Raw genomic sequence first — 26,082 nt, forward strand, 5'->3', positions numbered from 1 at the left:
CTGGACTCCAGCAAGTAGTTTTATCGTTCCTTGGCGGCAGGTCCAGACAAGAGGAGAGAGGTCCCGGTCCCACCGGGGTCTCTCCAGGGCTGAGCGGGATGGCGAGTGTCAAGGGCCCAAAAGAAACACATGGAGCTGGGAGTCTTGTTGAAGCAGCAACTCTGCTTATGTAAGTTCAAAACATAGGGAAGGGGATTTTTGGTGGGGTAAGATGACATAGGAAGCGGGGAAAGATGACGGAGGGTGTGGAGTGACTGACAGGACCAATGGCTCTACATCAGCAGACGCAGTGCCAAACCGGTCTTGTTGAGTCACCCTGATATGAAAGTGACTGAGACAGGTCTCAAAACTCGAGCCAGGCTTAGACTCTCCCACAAAGCTGCAGAAACTCAAACCAGGCTCCTGTTTGTCCTCAAGGCCCAAACCAGGGCCAATATGGGGCCCAACAATTCCTGAATTACCATGTGGCATGGAAATATAAACTCACCTGCAGTGGATTTATATACCATGTATTTATATAACTGACAACAGCATACAGGCAGGCAATGCCATTGGCTTTTGTGTGCTCTTAAACTTACATAAATATTATCATGGTTGTTGTGCCATTTCAAAACATGGCCCATGCAACACTGTATCCCATAATATGGATGTTCTATTGATTGCTTTTCCTTCTATTCTGAGGTTGCGCCTTATTCTTGAAATTACTAATGACTTAAGGATCATTCCTATGCCCATCTCTTCAGAAAAATGTGTGAAGGTTTTCAAAGGTGTCTGCTTTATAGAGTTTGCATATACAGCATTCTCTCTCCATTATTTAGCTGTGTGCTAAACTCTGGATAAGATGCTGAGCTACTGACATCTTGGGTATGGATAGTGGTGCAGATTGTGAAGGAGCAGAGGGTGTTGGGGGAGGAGTATTGACAGTTCAAGTCATCTGGAAGAGGGAACTCTTCTGTTGTCTTGTTTTTGTTTATGGAAGAGTGGTTTTAAACTGCTATCAAGTTAGTGTATGTTGCACACTAGGAGAAAGGAAGTTGGTGGTTCTGCTTCCATTACTATAACAAGTCACTGGCACAACAATTCATAAACAGAAAAGGGCTGTCTTGGGCTCATAGTTTAGGGTATCTTTGAGGTAGACACATTGCTTTCAGGCTGGGGTATGGAGAGGAAGTAGCTTATCATGATGGAAAACAGAGATGGAGAAGAACCAGGCGGCTCATGACAGAGAAGAGAAATGGAGAAATGCTGTTTGTTTTACTTACAACCGGAGATTTCTGGCTAGTCCCATTGCTATAAGGGTTTCATGGCAGGCACACATGGTATCATGTGTCTGCAATCCCAGCTCTGGGGAAGCTGAGGCAAGGCAAGAGAGTAGAAAGTTCCAGAAGGGCCTGGAACATAACATGATCCTCAAGTCTCAATTTAGACTAATTCAGTTCTGAGGAGCCATCTCTGTTACTTTGTAGGATAACCATGTCTCACAGAACAGCAGTCCAGTGAGCAACGGTCCTCCGGCCTCCCAGAAGCACCACTCTGAGGAACACAATGTTTTAGTTTTCTTAGTCCTACAAGATATTTCCTTTTATCTGTTATTAATTTTGTTATTTGACAACACCACACATTTGTACACTATTTTGATTACTCTTCTCTTGCCGTCTCGAGTCTCTCTCTTGTTGATCCCTACCAGATTCATGGCTTTGGGTTTGTTTTGTAACCAATGTAATTTAACCAGGACCATCTGCAAGAAGGTTTTAGTAACTGGCCTTGTGGGGAGTTTTTTAGATCAAAACTATAGCAGAGGAGTTTGTCTTAGTCTGAACAATCAAAAAAGTTCACCTCGTGTATGCTTGAGTAACAGGAGTGAAATGAAAGCAATTGCTTAGTGGTTTACAGCAATGGCTTAAATGCCATGTGCCAGGCGTCCCAGAGTTCCCATGTAGTTTTTTTCAGTGTGACCCTGGGATGCATGTGAGGGAGAATAAGCAGAGAGCAGGGCTGCCCTAATCTTGTTCACCCAGAGTGACTCCATTCGGTATACACTGAGAATTTCCCCATGAAACTTGGTTTGGGTGAGCATTTTTCAAAAGTAAATATATTTTAATCCAATTTAAATATACATACACCCTACACCAAGACAACTGAATAAGAAGTGGTACTTTGCTTTAAGATCCTCCAACTGGAAATACCACACTACCCTTGTGTGGGATGTGAACCACGCCAGGAAGTTTGGTAAAGTAGAGCAGGTTGAGACCCAGAGACTCGGTGGACACACACCTGGGACTTAGGTGACTCCCTGCAAGATTCCTGGTCCAGTACATGTGCCATCCTCCTCACTAAGGAAACATGGAGTCATGTAGGCCCAAGTCCAAGTTCTCCATGCTAATGAGGTACCTGTAGTCCCAGAGGGCTTAGCCAATAAGCTTCCCTTTTCAGACATTTCTCCCTGCAAATGGTATTTAATGTCAGGTCAGACGCTGAGAAAGGGGTTATGCATCCATTTTCTGCCATAAACAACCAATAAACTGCTTAGAACCACAGATTGTCTCTTTCATCAAGATCTGCTGTGAGGAGCCATGGAGAAGGCATTTGATTACAGAACTGCAGCTTAATTCTTCTGTAGAAGTAGAAGGCCTCTCTGCAATCCCAGCCTTAACCACCATCTAGGATAATCACTGCTGAGACAAACCGTGAGCTCGATCGGAAAGCAGGCTGAGCAAGCCCTGGTAAACAAGCATCCTCCACAGCCTCTGCATCAACTCCTGCCCTGACTTCCATCAATGATGGACCACGATATGAAACCATAAGCTGAAACAAGCCCTCTCCAAGTTGTTGTTGGTCATGGTGCTTTTCACAGCAATAACAACCTCAAGTAAGATGACCTGGTCCTCAGAGCCCTTCATGGCACCATTAGCCCAGGGGTGACACTGTACACAGCTGCCCTCCACCTCAATGATTTATCAAGAAAATGCCCACAGGCCAGTCTGGTGGTAACCTTCTCAACTGACATTTCCCTCCAAGTTGTAGTGAAACTAGCCAGCATGTTAGGGGAAGCCATCTGGTCTCCACCTTAGGGCAGACACTAGGTGACAGTGGTGGGAGGTTCAGTGACCCTCAGGGTTTCCAGCAGAGCTGAGCACCCATTTGCAATATTTGTACAAAATGAGTCAACACCCACTCTCCTCTTCCACACACAACATCAAATACTAGTGCAAAGGTCACATAAATTAAAACCCAGTGGGCATCCGTCTTTGAACTATATTTAGAGGATAGCTAGATTTAAGCAGTTTTGGTCAAACACTTGAGACGCTATGAATTGTTGAGAGTGGTCATTTGTTAAACATTTTCTCCAAAAGTGGTTTGAAAATATCACTTACTAGTATTTGCCCTTGGGGCATGAAAGTCTCGCCTTCCCTTGGACTTGAAGTATAACTATTACTATGTTAACCAGGCGTTCCTTCGCTCTCTCAAGTTTTGTTTCCCGAAAATGACCAAAAAGTCCTGTTTGCTTTAACTTGGCCCATCTTTTGCAACCCAGCTTAATCATTCTACAGGTTTTCTTTGGAAATAAATGAGCTAGATAGTCAAATAATAGTGGCAGCTTCCCCCCCCCCATTTCAATGATATGAATAAAAGAAATACTAATAGTTAGTAAAATAGTGTAAATTTTTTTCTTGCTACTTCACTTTCTTTTTTTTTTAAATTAGGTATTTTCCTCATTTACATTTCCAATGCTATCCCATAAGTCCCCCATTTCACTTTCTTTTAATAAATTCAGTATTAAAGAGTTGGTAAATAAAACCTTATTGACTTAAGGAAAGTATGTCATTGCAGTGTGGCCAAAAACATAGGACATACAGGACTATGTTTAGACATCTCTTTATTGCTATTATTATTATTATCATCATTATCATTATTATTATCGCCATTGTTATAGACAGGGTCTCACATTGCCCAGCCTGGCCTCAAGCCCACTATATTGGCGAGGATGACCTATAATTTCTAATCCTCCTGTGTCTGCCTCCTGAGTGTGGTGCTCACAGGTGCACACTGCCATAGCTCATGCTCATGCAGGGCTAGGGATCTACCCAGGGCTGAGCATGCTAAGCACACACTCTACCGATGGAATAATACCTCCAGCCCTGGACATTTCTTTTGCTACCTTAAAATACAGCACATATCATATACGAATGTACAAATGAACACTAACAAAAGGAAGATTTAAATAAAATTTTCTAATGAGCATAAAACATAATAATAAATTTAATTAAAAATCTTAAAGTTATCTTTTGCTTAATTATACTTAATTATACATGAGGTATGAAGATCAGCTGTTGTGAGGTCTAGTTGTGTATGCTTCTAATTCCAGCACTTGGGGAGCAGAGGCAAGCAGATCTCTATGAGTTTGAGGCCAGCCTGGTCTATATCTATACAGTAAATTCCAGGACAGCCAGTCCTGGGTAGAGAAACCGTGTCTCTGAACACCAAAATTTTAAAAAAGAAAGAAAGAAAACAAACTGTCATAGGAAATACTACTGATTTTTGTTCATATTAAGTTCTTGTATTAAGCTATTGAAATCCTCACCAAAAAACATAAATACTTTGAATAAAATATTCTATTACTGATTGTATGTGAATTTTGGAAGAGTGACATGTGAATTTATAGACAGACACACATCCAAGTGTCTGGTTAGGGAATGACATGAGCATCTCGCCGGGATTTCCATCTACCCACGACCTTTTCCCATCCAATGACCTGTTTCTTCTCTAGACTGGTGTGGATCCCTCTGCAGACCGGTACCGAGGATGCTACTATAATTTCTCTAAGTTAGACTCATTCGCTCTAAAACCATCCATTTAAAATGAAATCCCAGGCAGGCCTGGTGGCGCACGCCTTTAATCGGGAGGCAGAGGCAGGTGGACTTCTGAGTTCGAGGCCAGCCTGGTCTACAAAGTGAGTTCCAGGACAGCCAGGGCTATACAAAGAAACCCTGTCTCAAAAAACCAAAAAATAAAAAAAAAAAAATAAAAATAAAAAAGGAAATCGCAAGGAGTCAGTCTCCAGTCAATCTCAGGAACAAATGGAACCTACCAGAAGCAAGTTCAAAGGTGTCATGAACCATCTTGAAGGTGACAAAAGAAAGCCAGAGCCAAAGCTACTCCTGGCTGCCGGCACTGAGCCTTCACGGGGGCAGGCACCCACATGAGAGTCCTTTTACTTATAAAAATAAGTCTTTGGGTTTAAGTTAATGTTAAATACCCCCATCTTTATTACTGGACATGATAGGATGCTAAAACATATTTTATGTTCATTAAAGCACCCTCTTTTGTCCATTTCTGAGTTTAGCTTCCTCACTTAAAAGATCTTTTTTCTCTGACATTAATAATTAACCGGAGAACTAATTTATCCAAACTCTTCAAACTCAGTTTATTTAAAAGGAAAGTGGTTACAGGGAGGCCATGCCCATGGGTTTATGCCGCTACCAGCCATGGGTCTTTGGGGAATACTTTGTCTTTTAATTTTCCTGGACAAAACTTGGGGACAGGAACAAACGTAAGTAAACCGGGCCATCTTCATTTTCCCAGGCACCTTAGTTACGGTGAGTGAGAAGGAGGTTCAGAGGGCTGGGCTAACTTGAAAATAACTGTCCCCTTCTGAAATAGTAAGTGGATAGCCTCAGCCCCACACGAGAAAGCTGTGGAAGGGAATTGATTTGCTGAGGAGCTAACAGCATTTCTGTGGGACAGCCACCTATAAAAACGACAGAGATGACTGTTCACTTTCCTGTTCAGCAGAAAGCAAAAGCAAGATCCATCAGCTTCTTGGCATTCATCACTTCCTTATCCTTGACGCTCAGTTCTCGCTTTCTGGGTCTAAGTGCAGTGAAGCCCTGGTAACGCATATGGCAGTCTTATAAATCAAATCATTACTGACCACAACTTTAATTAATGCTATATTAGATTACTTTATAGTGGTTCCTGAAGCATTTCCAATTAAGGGATCAAATTCAAAACTGTGGTTGTAATACTCCTATATTCATGACCCAATTTGTCATATAATTTCATTGTTATCAAAATCTTGTCCTTTTAAACAGTGATTGTTGTGTATACAAACATCTTAGTATTGGAAGTTAACTGAACACTACCTCACTGAACCCTATCTATCTATCTATCTATCTATCTATCTATCTATCTATCTATCTATCTGTCTTCTGTCTATCTATCTAAAGATGAGGTTTTGGTGTGTTGTCTAGACCTGTCTTGAAGCATACGCCCTCAGAAATCTCCGGCGTCAGACCCCTACCTAGTTGGTACTACAAGTGTTTGCTAATATGCTGAGCCTACTCAGTCCACATATGATGACAAGTCCAGACAGGAAAGGTGACTGGCCAAAGGTCACCTTGATAGAGAGAGGAATTTTACCGAGGTGTCCTGTTCCCTCTTCAGTTCCTCCTCGACTTCAACAGAAATGCATCTGTAGACAGGCAAATGGAAGGACAAGATAAGCAGGTGCCATAAGCCAGCCGCACATGTCCACTCTGAGATTTGATCGCAAGGCCACAGTCACTCCGTTACCTTCGCTTCTTTTAACAGATAAGCTCAGGGAGATCAAGATTAAACACCAGAACCCAGGCCCTTGTGATCTGCGCCCTGAGAGAATTCTTCCTGGCCCTTATACAAAAACGTCTCCTCACTGTCTCTGGAAACATGAGCAAGGATACATCACAGTGTTTACATCACAGTGCTTAATCGCTTGGTGATTCAGCAAAAATATTTGAACCTCATTCTAGTTAGCTTTCTTACCATTGAGACAAAATACGGGATATGAGCAATTTAAAAGAGGAATTCGCTTCATTTCACAAAGATTTCAGAGTCTTTAGCCATCACTTACTGGAAGGGTGTGGTAGACAGGGCAGTTCCTGATGGGGCAGCTCAGAAATAGAGAGAATGCTTGCCCTCAAGAGGCCACCTCCTTCTCTTTTGCATGTGATCCCTTGGTCTATGGCATGTTGTCATTACCCAAATTCAAGGTATGTGGATGGCAGTCCTGAGTTAATTAATTCTCGCTGAAAACAACTCATAGACACAACTGGCCAGATGTGCTTTACTGGGCCTTAAGACATTTTTCAGTCCAAGAAAGATGATGCCCCCGAACAACTTCCTTGTAATAGGTTCTTCAGGTAGGAGAAGAGCTTGTATTCTAGATGAAGAAGCAGAAAATGAATGAATGAATGAATGAATGAATGAATGACCCAATGAAAGAATGAATAAGTAAGGACAGATAGCTTTAGTATTATGAAGAAAAAATGAGAGAGTACAGAAGCCAAGGGGCCACTGTTTTAAAGCAACACCAGGAAAGGATCTTTTACAAATGTCATATGCAAATGGAACCAGAAGGAAATAGGAGGATGCTGTGCAAATGTCTGCAGAAAATAGAAACAACCCAAGTAATATCCCTGCCTGTGCCAGTTCAAGGGCCTGAGCTTCTGAGAGTGTGGAAAAATATGCAAGGTGAAATTTCTTCCTAGGCACAGACTGCTGCATCCATACGGACCAGCTTATATGGAGGGAAGTTCTGCTGCCAATGTTTTAAAACATTTATGTATTTATTTGTCTATGTGTGTATGGGAGAGGTGTAGGCATGCACATTACACAACAGACATGTGGAACTCAGAGACACCTAATTGTCAAGTCTCTCCTTCCACTATGTGGGTTCCCAGAACCAAAGTCAGCCCATCAGTTGGTGGCAACCCTCTTTATCTTCTGAGCTCTCTCGATAGCTTGCAGTCAGCTTAAAAGAAAGATTGTGTGTGTGTGTGTGTGTGTGTGTGTGTGTGTGTGTGTGTGTGTGTGTAGAGGCTGGAAGAAGATTTTACTAATTTCAAAACTCTTGATTCAGGTTAGGACAGCTGTTGAGAGTCTTAATTCTAGAAACAGACTATATGAATTCAGTCAGATTATTTAAAGATCTTAATCCTTAACACACTAATATCTTCATTACTAAAGATCTAGTGATTTTTGTGGCTTTAAAAATGCCCTAATGTCATTAGAAGCTTGCAATGATTCTTAGGTGGTATGTGGGGGAGTGCACCCTGAGTCTGTGAGAGACTTAATTATTGGGGTTAGCACATTTATTTCCCGATGTAATCACATATGCAGCTCTCACTATTCAAACTTAATGCTCTTGTAATGAGTTGTTAATAAACTCATGTACACTTCTAAGTTAACAAAACACTCTTTAAAACCGTGTTTCAAAAGCTTGCATAAAGGAAGTTCCCTTCTTGTATCAATTGCGTGGGAAAACAAGAGGACAGTCTATGGTTGACCAACAGTTGAACTGTTGCCCTCAGTGACACATAGGAACTGAACCAGACCTGGATGCAAAGTCCCATCTCAGTCATTTATAAGCCAAGTGACCTTGAGCAAATTAAGCTCAGATTATGCATAAAATGAGGATAGCTCTGCAGTCTAAATCATCTACCTCTTGTAGAGGTTAAGAATTCTGGGTAAAGTGCTAACTAGCAGATTCCCCAGCATCTGACGACACCCCGAGTCTGCTGTTACTGTTAGCATCACTGTTGTATGTTATTACTGTCACTATCATTTTTTAGCCCTTGAAGAACCTCCATTACTACTTCTACAGATGGTCTTGCATTCTATCCTTGTCTGTAGTTACCTATCAGTATAAGATATTTCAACGATTCCCTCCGGTTAACTGATTTGTGATTCAGGACTCAGACTAGTGACTTTACTTTGGTTATTCCGCTCACAGATGGGAAGTCTACCATTCACTGCTTTGTGCCTATGCTAAAATCTTCCTGGCCCAGAAATAAAAATGACCAAGTTTTGTGTTTTAGTTGCACCATTAAATTCTCCTTGGGTGCAGCATCCCCGGGAGGTTCCACTGCGGTCTTTCTAAGTGTAAACCAACCTCTTAGCTGTTGCTTAGGTTTTATTACATCCTGTTCCTTCTTGGGAAACTTGCATTTTCTAGCATGATAAATTTTAACTTTCAAAATATTATTTTAATTAAAAAATATTTTTAGCTGGGCGTGGTGGTGCACGCCTTTAATCCCAACACTCGGGAGGCAGAGGCAGGCAGATTTCTGAGTTTGAGGCCAGCCTGGTCTACAGAGTGAGTTCCAGGACAGCCAGGGCTATACAGAGAAACCCTGTATCGAAACCACCCCCCCCCCCAAATTTTTTTCGAGACAGGGTTTCTCTGTGTAGCCCTGATTGTCCTGGAACTCACTATGTAGACCAGGCTGACCTCATGCTGGAGGAAAGGCAGGCACCACCACGGCCTGGCTTGAAATTATTTTTAAAAAATTAATCTTGAGTGAAGGAAAATATCAGAATGTAAGAAAGCCTTCATGCAGAGGTAGTGAGCCTTCTCATTTCCTGTTTCAACAGCTACGTCATTTCAGCACCCAAAATCCTCCGGGTCGGCTCATCTGAAAATGTGGTAATTCAAGTCCATGGCTACACTGAAGAATTTGATGTAACTCTTTCTCTAAAAAGCTATCCTGACAAAAAAGTGACCTTCTCTTCAGGCTATGTTAATTTGTCCCCGGAAAACAAATTCCAAAATGCGGCACTGTTGACAGTATGTATTTATTCCTCATTTTTTAAAATGTAATTTTGGTAAAACTTATGCAGTCTGAGCATTGATAAAATTATATTCATTAGCATTTTTCTACAACTGTGGGGTTACAAGATGGTTAACAGTCATTAGTGATGAATGAAACACAAGGCTCTGAACAGAAAAATTATATTTGATTTTGTAATGTGCCCCATGTCCACGTCCTTAAAAATAAAATATTCTCTATGAAGACATCTGGAGATGATCTGAAAATACGTTTAAAGTAAAAATTAGAAATGGAAAAATAGGGATTGAATGTGCGTATGACCTGTGGTATATTGCTGGATGCTTGTTGATTACTTGTTAAACTTTACCATTCTAATTTGTGCATATAGTTCCCCATGCTATGGTCTATTGATGCCTGTAGCCAACAACTCTCACTGAAAACACAAAGAATTAAAATAACAAACCAATCAAATAACTTTTCATTGAGACATTTTGTCCTGATTGGTTAGAAGCAAGAGTTCAACTCTTTTTTTCTGTTTGTTTGTTTTTTTGAGCATGTTCACTGTGGATACTGATGGGTTTATATAAACAAATTCTTTTAAGTATGTCATGTGCTTTGACCACTGAGATCTCCCTCAGCCTCTCCTCCTCTTCCCTTCTCCCTCCCCCCACTCCTGCTAGCTTGCTTCCTTGTCAAGTCTCCCTTCTATTTCTTTATGTCAGTGTGTATGTATACCTGTGTATGCATCGGTGTGTGTGCACATGTGCAATGTCCACATGTGTGTGTGTGTAAGTGTGTGTGTGTGTGTGTGTGTGTGTGTGAGAGAGAGAGAGAGAGAGAGAGAGAGAGAGAGAGAGAGGGAGGGAGGGAGGGAGGGAGGGAGAGAGAGAGCCCACAAAATCTAGGATCCACAATAACAGAAAACATACAAACATGCATGTTTCTGAGTCTGGCTTATTTCATTTACTCTGAAGACCTCTAGCTGAACCCATTTTCAGGCAGTTTTGTCCTTTGTGGCTGATTAAAACTCCATTGTGTGTATATACTGCAGTTTCTGCATCCGCTTATCTGTTGATGGACAAGCAGACTGGCTCTGAAGCTTGGGTACCATGATTGGCACAATGATAAAGGCGGACCTGGAAGCACCTGTGTGGCATGTACCCCTCTTGGTATATACCGGAGCACTGTATCTGGTTATCCCCTCATAGCTCTGTTTTTAGGACCTTCCATACTGCCTTTCCTAGTGGCTGCACCTATTCATGTCCCCACTGGCAATATCTAAGTTCCATTTCCATACACCGTCATTAGCACTGATTGCCTTTGTTTTCGTTTGGATGATAGCTGTTCTTACCGCAGAGAGATGGACTCTCAATCTCATTGGCATCTCCAGATGGCCAAGGATGTTGAACAGATTTCCATAGGCTCATTAGTCACTTGTGCTCCATTGTTTATGAGCTGTGTCGTCATTTCAGTAGCCAGTTTATTGCTTAGGTTGTTTGGAGTATTTTTGTTTTGTTTTGTTTTAGTACTTAGTTTTAGAAAGTTCTTTTTTTAAAGCTTTTTAAAAATATATTATTTATTTACTATATGTAAGTACACTGTAGCTGTCTTTAGACACCCCACAAGAGGTTCAGATATTATTACAGATGGTTGTGAGCCACCATGTGGTTGCTGGGATTTGAACTCAGGATCTTCGGAAGAGCAGTCGGTGGCTCTTAACCACTGAGCCATCTCTCCAGCCCCTGGAAGTTCTTTATTCTAGATGTTAATTCTCTGTCAAACAAATAGCAAAAAGATTTCTCCTGTTAAGTAAGTCACTTTTCCTCTTGTTTTCTTTGTTCTACAGAAAAAAAATTAATTTTTCAACTATGTTTGTTAGTTCTGGGTATTGTTATTTCCTGGACTGTTGTGGGTCAGTTTGTTTCTTGTTTTTCTGATTTATTGTAATACAGGTTTTCAAAGTTTATTCTGATGAGTCTCGGAAGTTTGTTAATATCTGTAGTAATGTCTGCACTTCATCTCTAGTTTTAGTTTGCCTATTATCTATCCATCATCTATCTTTCATCTACCTGTCTATATGTGCGTAGTCTATCATCTATCTTTCATCTACCTGTCTATATGTGCATAGTCTATCATCTATCTTTCATCTACCTGTCTATATGTGCGTAGTCTATCATCTATCTTTCATCTACCTGTCTATGTGTGCGTAGTCTATCATCTATCTATAAGTATGTAATCTATCCTCTAGCTATCTAATCTAATATAGCTAAGAGTTTTTGAATCTTGTTTTTAGATTAATTTAAAATCAATTGCATGACTGTGTCTTTGGAAGTGGGTGTGTATGTAGCATGAATGCTGGAGCCCATGGTGGTTACAGATGGCTGTGAGCCCCCTGACATGGGTGTAGGTGCCCATCAGGTCCTCTTGCAAAAGCACTACCCGCTCTTTCCCCTGAGCAATGGCTCCATCTCAGGCTCACCTCTTCAGAGAAACAATTCATTCATATTATTCATTTCTTTCCACCTGCTTATTTGAGGTTTGTCTTGTTTGTGTTCTTTAAGAATGTGAAGTGCATTGTTATTTGTGATTTCTGGTGTTTTTTTAATGTTGGCATTTATAACTATAAAGTTCCCCTCAGAACCGCTCCTATGGGTATCCTCCAGGTTATTTTTTATGCTTTATTTCTATTTGATTCTTGGGGCGTTTTCATTTCTCTCCTGGTCTTTGATGACTTGTTCACTAGTCAGTGATGTGTTGTTCAGTCTCCATGTCTGTGTGTTTCCTATAGTTTCTCCCACTACCAACTTGCGATTCGAGTCCACTGTCATTGGACAGAACACAAGAAATCATCTCAGCCTTTTTATTTGGCTAGATATGCTTCATGTCCTAAAAGTGGTGTGTTTCAGACAAATTTCTACACGTTACTGCAAAAAAAAAAAATACGTTTTCTTCAGTGCTTGAGTCGAATATTCCTTGGATGTTTTATTAAATCCATTTGACATAAAATACCATTTAAAAACTAATGTTTCTCAGTTGATTGGGGAGCGGGCTCTGGAAAGGGAATGATACTGAAGACAATCCCTATTACAGTCTTTATGTCGGTCTGTGCCTTCATCTGGGGGTGCTTGGTTTATGTTCTGGGTGTGCTCATGTTCAGCACACATATGTCTAGGATTGCAATGTCTTCCTACTAAATTGTTGCCTTAACTGATACCAAGTAACCTTCCCATCTTTTTGGCTGGTTTTTAAGTTTATTTGTTTCAGGTGTCACGGTAGCTGCACTTGCTGGTCCATCTGCTTGGAATTCCTTTTGGACTCTTCCACTTGAAGGCAGTTTGTCTTTGCCAGGAAGGTGTGCTTCTTGCAGCCAACAGAGAAGTTCCATGTTTAAGATCAGTACACAGTGCTTTTTGATTGGAGATTGAGACTACTGACATTTGGAGTTATTATTAAAAGTTGTATTAGTAAATCCTATTGTTTGCTGCTCTCTGGTCCTCATTTGAGAATTACTGTCCTAGTGTGCCTTATTCTTTCCTCTGGTTTAATGTTGTATCTTTCTCTTCGTGCTGAAGGATCCTTTCGAGTGCCATCTAGGATACTGACGTGATCACAAACTCCTTTAGCCAGTGTTAACTGTTGGGAGGTTTTCTTACACCTTCGTTCTGAGGGATACCTTTGCTGGACATAGTAATCTGGTTTAGCCGTGTCTTTCACAGTTAAAAATGCATCATCCCACACTCTCTGGGCACTTGGAGTTTCTCCCGAGGATGCTGCTGTTACTCTGTGTGCTTTGTTTTTATAAATGATTCTGTGTTTCTGACTTGCACCTTTCAGTCCTGTCTTTGTTCTGTGAATGTGGTGTTTTAGCTATAGTATGCTGCAGGGAGGTCCTTTTCTGAGCCAGTGTATCTGGAATATCAAATGCCTCCTGTGCCCAGAAGTCCATCTCTTTCCCTCGATTTGGAACTTGTTCCATTCTGATTTTGTTGACTATGTTTTCTAGGCCTTTAGCTTGAACTCATCTATTCCCATGAACAATAACTTAGTTTTTTTTCATGGTGTCCCATAAATGGTGTCCGTTCTGTTCACATTGTTATTTTATTATATTCATTATCTGCATTGCCTTAAATCCACACCTTCCACTTGATACACTCTATGGAAAGTGTTCACCTTGAGTTTTTAAATTCATCTTATTGAGGTTTTCATTTCTGGGATTTCAGTTTGATTTTTTTTACTATTACTTTTTATTGATTTCCCCTTTCATATTGGCTTCCTTATTTCAATTCATATTTTTGTATTCTCTTGTAATTCATTCAGGAATTTATTAATGTGTTTTTTAGTTCATTGACCATTTTTATAATCATTTTAAATTCTTTGATTCTTCATCTAATTCCCATTCACTGGCACCCATTTCCATGGCTTGGTAATTTGGGGTGAGTCGTGTTGTGAGTTTGTGTTTCTTTTGTTTCTGCAATTGGATTTAAGCAACTGGGATTAGGTCTCTGGTTATAGTTTTTTAAAATCACCTCTATTTTTTTTCAGTTAAAATATTTCCCCCTTCAAGGGGGACTAAGTCATAGTAGGGCTGAGTTGGCATTCCTCCAACTCTGGGCTGGGGATATAGCCCAGTGGCTACACTCTCATCCCACATGCTCAGGGGACCAGACACAGTCTCTGCTGCTGCTCTGATGGTAGAATTCTAACTGCAGAAGCACCCACAACTGATAAGCAGGCCGGCTATGAAAATGCAGTGAGCGTGTTCTTACTATATTCAAAACAATCACCCTTGCAACTCCAATGCTTTTAGGACAAAGAAGGGTCAAGGACAGTATAGCGTCTATAAGTGTAAGAATGGGGAGGAAATATTGGTTAAGGGGCCTTAAGTCAAATGAGCTGTTAGCATTAAAACATCAGGGGAAGAGTAAGTGGGGACCAATAAAGACGACCAGAGGCGTGAAGCAGCTCCAGTTAGAGGTGGAATGAAAACAGAAAGGATTTTTAAAATGTAACCACAACCTAAAACAGTCGGGTCACCACAAAATGACGTGGGAAGCTCCTGTGCACCTTGGAAGAATAATGTAGTAGGAGGTCTACAGCTTCACATTTAGGTATTAAATGACACATGTTCCTGCATGGTCACATGTCTCAGTACAAGTACAGACTGTCTCCATAAAGCCACGTGTGTGTTCAGGCACAGACCATTTTCATGTGGCCGTCGCACGCACGCGAGCGTGTGCTTGTGTGTGTGTGTGTGTGTGTGTTCAGGCAAGGCTGTCTTTATGTGGTTATTGTGTGTGTGTGTCTGTGTGTGTGTGTCTGTGTGTGTGTGTCTGTGTGTGTGTCTGTGTGTGTGTGTCTGTGTGTGTGTATGTTCAGGCACAGCCCGTTTTTATGTGGTCACCATGTGTGTGTGTTTAGGTACAGACCATCTTCATGTGGTCATCACATGTACAAGGATTCTGTATTCTCTGTGGTCAAACACCTCAGCACAGGGGCGATCCCTCTCCAGTTTGGACACTAACTCCACATCATCTTGGTTTTCCTTTGCCTCTTTGGCTTGGTCTCTTCTCATTAGAGCTGAATCTTTGTGGTGTCTGGTTTCCTGGGTTGATCCCGTGTCATGTGTCTCAGAGCCAGAAAGTGTGGGTTTAGGCCAGGCAGGAAAACAGTAGTGAGGGGAGTCTTGAGGTCCCTGGTGCTAGAAAAGGCTATTGGTGAGCTTTCTGCTGGCACACCCTCTGCAGCTGGAAGCACTTGCCACACTCATCCCTGTTCTGCAGAGCCACTGAGTCTCACTCTTGTCTATGCTTCAGACATTTCAACACTGCATCTACAGGTAGTCTGCCAGAGCCAGAACAGTCCTGATGCTCACCCTGGATTCTCAGAGTGGGCTGTACAGGAGAGAGCTTTGCCTCTAGAACCACCCAGCTCTGTTCCCACTAATCCCAAAGAAGAGACCCTATCACTCAGTGGGCTGTGGCATGGTATTTAGATCCCAGGTTTCTGGCTGGCTGGACTGCAGATCTGCTCAGTCATCCTAGCATTGTTTGTTGTCTCTATGCCCACCTTCTCTGTGTGTGTTTTTGTGTGTATGTGGCTCCTCAATTGCCATCAGCCTTGTTTTTTATGACAGGGTGTCTCATAAAATCACCAGGTAGATTAGGCAGACCAGGCAGCAAGCTCGAGGAATCTAACTCCCAGGTTCTGGGATTACAAGCTCTGACCCAAAACACCCAGGTTTTTTTGTAAAATGGGTTTGGGGCCTTGAACTCTGGACCTCACGCTTGTAAGATAAGGACATTACCAGTTGAGCTATCTTCCCAGTCATCCTCAGAGTTCCTACAGTAAACTTAAGACTTTTTTCATCATGACATTAGACAATAAAGGGCTTTTGGCAAAACTAACTTGCCCTTGCAGCTCTGTGCCATTTTCTTGCTTCTGATCATCGGTTTTCTTGGTTGGGTTTGGAGGACTGGGTTTCACTACGTAGTCCACAGTGACCTTGAAGGTCTGATTGCCAGGCTTTGATACTAGGCTATACCACTTTCCAAATGATGTAGCTTGCAGTATCGTGTTTTGGTGCTAATGAGTTGGCTGTGGTTTGTGGCATGCTGAGTTAGAGTTATGCTTGTTTGTTGTTACCTTTACAGCTACAGCCCAATCAAGTTCCTAGAGAAGAAAGCCCAGTCTCTCACGTGTATCTGCAAGTTGTGTCAAAACACTTTTCAAAATCAAAGAAAATACCAATTACCTATGACAATGGAATTCTCTTCATCCATACAGACAAACCTGTTTACACGCCAGACCAGTCAGGTAGAGTACCAGCCATTTTTGTGGGAAAATTGGCACTGTATTTTTAGACCTTTGGACACATGAAATTGAGTAGAGAAAGGTTTCTACTCTGCCCCCCCACCCAATCAAAGACAGTCGTTAGTTCCCAATGGCTTTTATATTTTCAAATAGCATTTTGGGTTTTAATTATAGAGAAATTTCTAAATAAAGTAAAAAACCAACAAATCCATTTACTGCATTATCAGTTATTTCTAAGTAGATAAAAAGCCTCCTTGAAGCCGGGTGGTGGTGACACACGCCTTTAATCCCAGCCCTTGGGAGGCAGAGGCAGGCGGATTTCTGAGTTTGAGGCCAGCCTAGTCTACAAAATGAGTTGAGTTCTAGAACAGCCAAGGGCTATACAGAGAAACCCTGTCTCGAAAAACAAAAACAAAACAAAAAAAGCCTCCTTGAAGGTTGGTGGTGGCACACACCTATTTAAGCACTGGAGAGGCAGAGGCAGGTGGATCTCTCTGAATTCGAGGCTAGCTTGGTCTACAGAGCTAGTTCTAGGACAGTCAGGGCTACACAAAGAAACCCTGTCGGGAGGTGTGGGGGGGTACCTTCTAAACTGTTAGAACTTACTCATTAGCAAATGGATTTTATTGCAAATAAAATTTTGGCAAAAGAAAAATATTTATTATAGAACTGTGTTCATAAAAATTAGGGGGACAACACCCAACCTGGGGAAACTAGATGTTCAGAAGAGACAGGCAAGACCATGAGACTGTGGATGCTAACATTCAAAGGTTATCTATCAATGAGAGTGTCTGCTCAGACAGTGCCATAGACATGACTCCTGTTACGGAGGGACGGGGAAGTAGCCAGCCTAAACCCTAATTTACACAGAACAGTATGGATGTTTCTCCTCATGCTTACCTGTCTGCAAACTCAGTCACGTCATCTCTCCGTCTTACCAGCACTGGCTTTAAAGCACAGCAAGGATGATCTAAAAGAGATGTGTAGATAGAAGGAGGAAGCGAGGAGATTCCGTTAATCGGAGTGCTTCACTGTAAAGCACCATGCAATGTGCTAATGTAGGTGGTTGTGGATGACCTCAGCGGTGACGTGAATACAGCACCTGCTATGATTGGCTCAGGCAGGAAAAACCTGGGAAGGATGAGGATGCCGTTACCAAAATAGTATGAGCTCTTGACTGGCAAAAGATGACTGGGGGGACTAGAGAGATGGCTGAGCAGTTAAGAATACTGGCACTAATAAACCCAGGTTTGATTCCCAGTACCCACACGTGGCTCACAATTTCTGCAAGTCTGGTCCCAGTGAATCTATCGCCCTCTTCTGGCCTCTGCAGGTATTGCATGCACATTGTACAAAACTCCCTTCCCCAGACACACTTTTTTAAAACTTTTTTTATTAGATATTTTCTTCATTTACATTTCAAATACTATGCCGAAAGTCCCCTATACCCTCCCCCCGCCCTGCTCCCCTACCCATCCACTCCCACTTCTTGGCTCTGGCATTCCCCTGTACTAGGGCATATAAAGTTTGCAAGACCAAGAGGCCTCTCTTCCCAATGATGGCCGACTAGGCCATCTTCTGCTACATATGCAGCTAGAGACACAAGCTCTGGGGGTACTGGTTAGTTCATATTGTTGTTCCACCTATAGGGTTGAGAACCCCTTTAGCTCCTTGGGTACTTTCTCTAGCTCCTCCATTGGGGGCCCTGTGTTCCATCCAATTGATGACTGTAAGCATTCACTTCTGTATTTGCTAGGCACTGGCATAGCCTCACAAGAGACAGCTATATCAGGGTCCTTTCAGCAAAATCTTGCTGGCATGTGCAATAGTGTCTGCATTTGGTGGCTGGTTATGGGATGGATCCCCGGGTGGGGTAGTCTCTGGATGGTCCATCCTTTCATCTTAGCTCCAAACTTTGTCTCTGTAGCTCCTTCCATGGGTATTTTGTTCCCTGTTCTAAGGAGGAATGAAGTATCCACATGTTGGTCTTCCTTCTTCTTGATTTTCTTGTGTTTTGCAAATTTGTATCTTGGGTATTCTAGGTTTCTGGGCTAATATCCACTTATCAGTGAATGCATATCAAGTGACTTCTTTTGTGATTGTGTTACCTCACTCAGGATGATATCCTCCAGATACATCCATTTGCCCAAGAATTTCATAAATTCTTTGTTTTTAATAGCTGAGTAGTACTCCATTGTGTAAATGTACCACATTTTCTGTATCCAATCCTCTGTTGAGGAACATCTGGGTTCTTTCCAGCTTCTGGCTATTATAAATAAGGCTGCTATGAGCATAATGGAGCATGCGTCCTTCTTACCAGTTGGAACATCTTATGGGTATATGCCCAGGAGAGGTATTGCTGGATCCTCTGGTAGTACTATGTTCAATTTTCTGAGGAACCACCAGACTGATTTCCAGAGGGGTTGTACAAGCTTGCAATCCCACCAGCAATGGAGGAGTGTCCCTCTTTCTCCACATCCTCGCCAGCCTCTGCTGTCACCTGAATTTTTGATCTTAGCCATTCTGACTGGTGTGAGGTGGAATCTCAGGGTTGTTTTGATTTGCATTTCCCTGATGATTAAGGATGTTGAATCTTTTTTCAAGTGCTTCTCAGCCCTTCGTTGAGAATTCTTTGTTTAGCTCTATACCCCGTTTTTTAATGTGGTTATTTGAATTTCTAGAGTCCAGCTTCTTGAGCTCTTTGTATATATTGTATATTAGCCCCCTATCAGATTTAGGATTGGTAAAAATCCTTTCCCAATCTGTTGGTGGTCTTTTTGTCTTATTGACAGTATCTTTTGCCTTACAGAAGCTTTGCAATTTTATGAGGTCCCATTTGTCGATTCTTGATCTTGCAGCACAAGCCATTGCTGTTCTGTTCAGGAATTTTTCCCCTGTGCCCATATCTTCGAGGCTCTTCCCCACATTCTCCTCTATAAATTTCAGTGTATCTGGTTTTATGACACTTTTTTTAAGGATGGAAAAAAAATGATGCTTTGTTTACATAAAGGAAAAACCATCGTCTTTTTCATTTTTTCAGCCTAACTCTACATAAAATTAAGTATAACCTCTAACCTTGCCCTCCTATCATAGAGGATGCATCCTGGAAATGGTACCATCCACACTACCCACCACTTAGGGTCATCACTCCTGTATACCAAGTGTGTAGTCTTGTTCCTGAACCCCAGGGCCTTTCTTGGTTGTTAAGGCTTCCTTTGGGAATGGCCTCCTGTTTTCCCAGCAAGACTTGACTGATAAGAAAATCTGGTGTCTTCGCTTACTCTAGATAATGAGATAACTTCTTATAAATACTTTTCCTTTGATGACAGATAGTGAGATAGAGTAGTTAAAGAGCAGACTCTGGCGCCATTTTAACCGGGGTCAGATCCAAGCATAGCTTTTACTGACTGTGTGGTAGTCTGTGAATTCGTTTCTCATAGCCCATCTTCCCCATCTGAAAAAAAGATACTAATACAATTTGTTTCATGGAGTTGTACCAGTTTTTAATGTAGGTGGGTCCTGCCCATAATGGGGGGGGGGTGATGCCCCTGGGCAAATGGCCCTGAATTTATAAAAGCAGGCTAAGCAAGCCAGAAAGAACAAGCCAGTAGGCAGTGTTCCTCCACAGCCCCCGGTTCAGTCCCTGCCTCCAGACTCCTGCCTTAGGTTCCTTCCCTAACTCCCTTCAGTGATGAGGTATCACCTGAGAGTTGTGATCTGGAACAAATTCTTTCCTTTCCATGTTGCTTCGGTCATAGTGTTTTAGCCCCGTTGGATTTTGTAAGTAGAGAAATAACATACTGTCTGAATCAAACTGCCAATTTCCCACTAACTCTGATAAAAAATACCTCATACGCCCATCTAACCATATGGTAGCTACTTGGTAAACAGTTACAGATACAAGTTATTTTACACCAATGGTGTGTTCCCAAAGGCTTCCTGGGGTTGCAATGTATTTAACACATTGAACTGTATTTTAAATTCAATACAAGTAGTCTCTTATATGAATCCCAGGGGTCTCTTTTTTTCAATATACATTTCATTTATGGATTGGGAATACAGTCTTTCAAATGAGAGTTAGCTCATTAAGGACTGTGAAATTTGAAAAAAAAATCTGCCAGGCTTGGTGGCATAAGCCTATAGTCCCAACTACGTGAGAGGCTGAGGCAAGAGGATTATGAGTTCAAGGCCAGCCTGGGTTTCAGGGTGAGTTCGAGACCAGGCTAACTAATTAAATGAAACCCTGACTGAAACGTTAAAGTGAAAAGATAGAGTAAGTAAATAAAGGAAAGATAGAAACAATGTCTGCAGTTTCTGATGATGTTACTTGGTTTTGCAGTAAAGATCAGAGTCTATTCTCTGAGTGACGACCTGAAGCCAGCCAAACGGGAGACTGTCTTAACTTTCATAGTAAGTATTTTCTTTCTATAAATAATACTTTAGCATGTTTATTGAGCAATCTCCCTCCATGATCCCATCCTCACACTACACTAAATCATCTGATGTCACTAAACACCCAATGTGAATGAAGCATTATAGATTTACGTCTCCATGACAGACACATAGGATGCCCGCACAAGCTAAATTAACAAGGGGAGGATGCTGATATAAACCACCAAAACCAATCCTTGGTCTACTTCCTTTTTTAAAAGCACGGCCATCAAGAAGTAATTAAAAGGGCCGGAAAGTTGGCTCCTTGATCAAGTGCTCTTGTTGTTCTTGCAAAGGATCCAGGTTCCATCCCTACACCCACATGAAGGTACACCCCCTCCTCAGACACCAGACACACGTTGGTACACAGATGGACACACTGGCAAGCATTTATGGAATACAATAATGACAAATCTCCATTGCTTGTAAATTATCCATCTTGGATATTCTTTTCGGTAACAGAAAGTGAACTAAGATGTGGTCATCGGTTTCTATTCAAAGGACCCCGAAGGATCAGAAGTTGACACTGTAGAAGAAAATGATTACACCGGAATTATCTCTTTTCCTGACTTCAAGATTCCATCTAATCCCAAGTAAGTACAAAAAAAAATGTTTGTTATTAAACAAATTTTCTCTAAAATGCACATCTGGAACTTTTGGCTGGTAAGGACCTACACAATCAAGTGGAGCCACCTAGTGTTAGCAGAGTGCCATAGATGCAAATGTGAGGTTGCTTCCTGGTAGGGAAAGCCACACCTTCTCAGTGTTAGAATCCAGCAAAGCCCACCACCATCCCAGATAGTCAAGAGACTAGGGCTGGAGGAGCCCAGGGCTTCATCTGCAGCCTGGGAATCAGAGCTCTGTCTGAAACACACATGCACAAACTTTCATTGTGATACCTATTAGCTACCATGTGTCTGTATATTTGAATACAGCTACAATGTTAATGTAGAGTTCTGGAAGCAAAGCAATGTAGAGATGGAGACCCGGTCCTGCTTCTAAGGGAGAACAGCAGAGCATGTATTAGACATGAGCATCTGCAAACAGCTGCTATGGAACCTCAACCTTTATGGTCCTTTCCCCCTTCCTTGTAAAAAAGGAAATCAGCCTGTTTGCATTCTTCTAAAGTATAGGTATTTTATAACTGGGGAGCTTCAGTAAACAGGAAATTTTATTTTATTTTATTTTTGGTTTTTAGAGACAGGGTATCTCTGTGTAGCCCCTGGCTTTCCCGGAGCTCACTCTGTAGACCAGGCTGGCCTCGAATTCATAAATCTGCCTGCCTCTGCCTCCCAAGCACTGGGATTAAAGGCATGAGCCACCACTGCCCAACCGGATAATTTTTCAGTTGTGTACTTTCTTGAAAATACAATGTACTCTACAGTGCAGAATTGAGCTTCTTGCCATTATTGTCATTATCTCAAGCTTTATCTTGTCCCATGACAGTTATGCGTCACTATGAGACTCTATGATTGGCACTGTCCCACCCCAGTACCTTTACACTAGTCACCTCATTTAGCGCATGCTTCACCCTGTCTTCCATGCTGAGCTTCACCTCATCTTCAGGGCGCTGTCTCTGGGTGTGGTCTACCCCCACATTGCCCCTTCGTATTCTCTTTGAGATGCTTACCTCAATGTCTTTATTTATTTTCTTGTTTCTTTTGAGTTTTGCTGTTTGCTTGGCTTTGAGGCAGGGTCTCACTGGAGCTCAGGGTGGCCTGGAATTTACCGACCTCAAACTCCTCCTGTCTCAGCCTCAGTAGCAGCAGCGCCAGGGTTACAGACGGGATGCCTCTCTGCCGGGCTCTTGTCTTTACAGTTTTCGATAGACTGGGAACTCCCTGAGGGCAGCCCTCTTTTGGACTGCTTGTTTCATCTCAGCAGTCATGGGATGAGGTACTTGATAGAGATTTTTTAATTATTGCTGAAGATAACTGCAATGCACACAGTACAGCCAGGACAGCATGTTCTCACTTCACAAAGGAGGCCAAGCGGCTTGGCCTCTTCAAACCTGCTTCTGTACAGAAGCACGAGGACTCCAACTCACATGGGCTGTTAACTCTGAAGACTGTGACACTTCCATGTCATTCTTTATTATCATTATTTTTTAACTAAGTAAGTCTTTTCCTTTTCAGATAAACCCTTGCTTCCAATCATTATTCTATGTATGTAAGGTGTAAACTTTATGATCCGTAGAAGCATGACCTGTGCATTGCATGTTTCTAGAGACGTCACTATGGATTTTCTAATATATTACAGATTGTAATATCGTGTTAACATCCTTAAACTCAAGAATTAAGTAAATTCCGAAGTTATCATCAGTCCTTTAAATCAAACAAAATGACTGTATTAAGATAAAATACCTGGAAAAAATAATGCAATACGTAAAATCTAATTAATAAATCATTTTTATTATCAAAAGAAAAATACTCAACTATTTCTGTTTATTGTTTTAGAATCTCTCACAAAATATTTACATGCCTATGTATTCTAACATCTTTAAATAGGAATTAGTTAAATTATCTATGGCAAAATTAGAAATATTTAATGACATTCATGTTTTTAAATATTTTGCTTCCACAGGTATGGTGTTTGGACAATTAAAGCTAACTATAAGAAGGATTTTACAACAACTGGAACTGCATACTTTGAAATTAAAGAATATGGTAATCTCTAATATTAATATATTATTATAACTAAGAGGGATTTTGCAGTACCTTTGGCATGGCTGGAGGTACCAGAAGAGGGTGGGGGGAGACAGCTGTGTGTAGTCATTGTTTGAGTGGCTAGTGCCTACTTCTAGCTTGCCCCGTCAGCCTTGAAGAAGCCAACTGACCTACCTGGACTGTGTCCTTCATGACAGAGTTGAAAGAAATGTGGTCCCTTGAGGAACTTGGCTTGTTAAAATCCTTCCTAGAATTATAGTCTTGGGATAAATAATTAGATAAAGTGAGTAGAACCCGATAGCTCACTTAGACCTTGGACATACTCCTATTGTGAGATCGGTCATATTACTGGGTCGTGAAGTAACTAGAGTAGCTGAATCTCCCCGTTTCTCATTAGTTTACTCTAGGGGCTCTGTGCTGTGATCAGACTGGGCGTGTCTGCTTAAAGCCACTCTCTCTTTCCTCAGGAGATTCATAAGAAGGGCAGATAGATGCACTGTTAACCATCAGCAGGGAGACAGTGACCAAATCTGCCCTCGTGGGACTCAGCCTTGAAGATTAAGCCCCGGTGCCTTGTTCTGCCTGATCTCACTGCTTCCTGCGTTTGCTGCTTTCTATTGGCGTGCAGATCCCGCCTGTCTCTTATTCTCTGTCTTTGCCCCCAATCCACTCAACTCACCAGGCTTACGCCAAACTCGACAGCAGCCGTCCTAGCACCGCTGTTTATCAGCTGTCTTGCTTAGTATCAGTCAAACAATCTCAGGATGACAGTCATCATAATGTTCACACGGAAAGCACCTACTACTCGCTTTTTACACCTCTACATCCTTAGCTTGAGCTGGCCCTGCTCCTTCTTCAGCATCATTTTATACCACTCTTCCCCGCCCGCCCCCCCCCCCCAGCTTTGGAAATATCGCACGTGGTATTTTTCCATTTCCCTCCTGGCCCGGTCGATTCCGCTCACATCTCGTGTCTCAGTCTGATGTTCATTTACTTGGAGAATCTCTCTTTGGCTTTGCTTCCTGGGTAGCATCTCAGCACTCAGTGTACTCTGAGATTATTTACTTATCCTGCTGCAGTTCCACTCGTCCTACGGCTACTGTTGCTGTGGTGACATGCCACAGTCAAAGCAATGTGGGGAAGTTTACACTTCCACATCACAGTTTATCACTGGAGGAAGTCAGGAAGACAGGAACTCAAAACAGGGAAGGAACCTGGAGGCAGGAACCTGATGCAAAGGCCATAGAGGGGTGCTGCGCATTGGCTTGCTCCTCACATCAATTCAGTCTGCTTTTTTATAGAACCCAGGGCCATCAGCCCAGGGGTGGCACCATCCACAGTGGGTGGGGCCCTGCCCCATCAATCACTAACTGAAAAAAAAAAAAAAAACTCTACAAGGCATTTTCTCAATTGAGTGTCCCTCCTCTCAGGTGACTATAGGTTGTATGGAGTTGACCTAAAACTAGCCAGTACTTCCGCCTGCAGCAGATGGGAGCAAATAATAGAGACTCACAGTCAGACATGAGGGAGAGAGAGAGAGAGAGAGAGAGAGAGAGAGAGAGAGACCTTGGAATACACAGCTCTATAGGAGATGTCTCCATCCAATCCCTCCCCTCAGAGCTCAGAGAACCCTACAGAAGAGGAAGCAGAAAGAATGTCAGACCAGAGGGGATGGAGGACACCAGAAAAATAAGGTCCAATAAGTCAACATGAGCAGGGCCTGCATAGGTCTGCACAGGTCCTCTGTGTGTATGGATAGACTGTAGCCTTCAGCTTAGTATGTTTCAAGACTCCTGAGTGTGTGAATGCGTGGGTCTCTAATTCTTGTGTTTTCTCTTGGGCTCTTTTCCTCTGTTGGGTTGCCTTGTCCAGTTTGATGTGGTGGTTTTGGTTTTTTCTTGTTATATCTTATTTTATTATTATCCCTTAGAAGCCTGCTCTTTTCTAATGAGGATGGAAAAAGGGAGTGGATCTGGATGGGAGGGGAGTGGGAGGAACTGGGAGGAGTAGAGGGCGGGGAAACTGTAATTGGGATATACTGTATGAAAAAAGAATGTATGAAAAAAGAATCTATTTTTAATAAAAGGCAGAAAAAAAAAACCTAACTAGCACAAGTACTATGGCCAGAAGTAGCTTGTGGGGGGCGGGGGTTGATTTTTTTTTTTTTTTTTTTTTTTTTTTTTTTTTGGCTAGACTTCCAGTTCACAGTCACTGAGAGAAGTCAGGACAGGAACCCACACAGAACCTGAAGCAAAGGCTATGGAAGAACACTTTGGGGCACTGTTTTTCAAGACAGCATTTTTTCTGTGTAGTCCTGGTTGTCCTGGAACTCACCCTGTAGACCAGGCTGGCCTCGAACTCAGAAATCCTCCTGCCTCTGCCTCCTGAGTACTGGGTTTAAAGGTGTGTGCCACCACCACCTAGTGTGGAAGGACACTTCTTGCTGGCTTGCTTTCAAGCTCATGTTTAGCTAGATTTCTCCACAGCCCAGGACTACCTGCCCAGGGAATGGTGCCGCCCACAGTAAACTGTATTAATCGTCGATTAAGGCAATTCTTCATAGCCGTGCTAGCACAGAGACTACAACA

General features: G+C 42.1%; 1 protein-coding gene across 1 annotated transcript in view; it reads left to right on the plus strand.

The window, feature by feature from the left end:
- The first annotated feature begins 5,436 nt into the window (after positions 1 to 5,436).
- The window catches only part of LOC110285518 (complement C5), a 77,094-nt gene continuing 56,448 nt past the window's right edge, over positions 5,437 to 26,082 (plus strand). The window contains exons 1-6 of the mRNA XM_021151753.2: positions 5,437 to 5,551; positions 9,412 to 9,604; positions 16,238 to 16,400; positions 20,737 to 20,807; positions 21,330 to 21,421; positions 23,412 to 23,494. Of these exons, the coding sequence (XP_021007412.1) occupies positions 5,472 to 5,551; positions 9,412 to 9,604; positions 16,238 to 16,400; positions 20,737 to 20,807; positions 21,330 to 21,421; positions 23,412 to 23,494 (682 nt within the window). The 5' untranslated portion in view covers positions 5,437 to 5,471. The remainder of the gene's footprint in view (positions 5,552 to 9,411; positions 9,605 to 16,237; positions 16,401 to 20,736; positions 20,808 to 21,329; positions 21,422 to 23,411; positions 23,495 to 26,082) is intronic.

This window comes from Mus caroli, unplaced genomic scaffold (genome assembly GCF_978045245.1).
Source record: "Mus caroli unplaced genomic scaffold, Mus_caroli_1 scaffold_2, whole genome shotgun sequence".
Taxonomy (NCBI): Eukaryota; Metazoa; Chordata; class Mammalia; order Rodentia; family Muridae; genus Mus; species Mus caroli.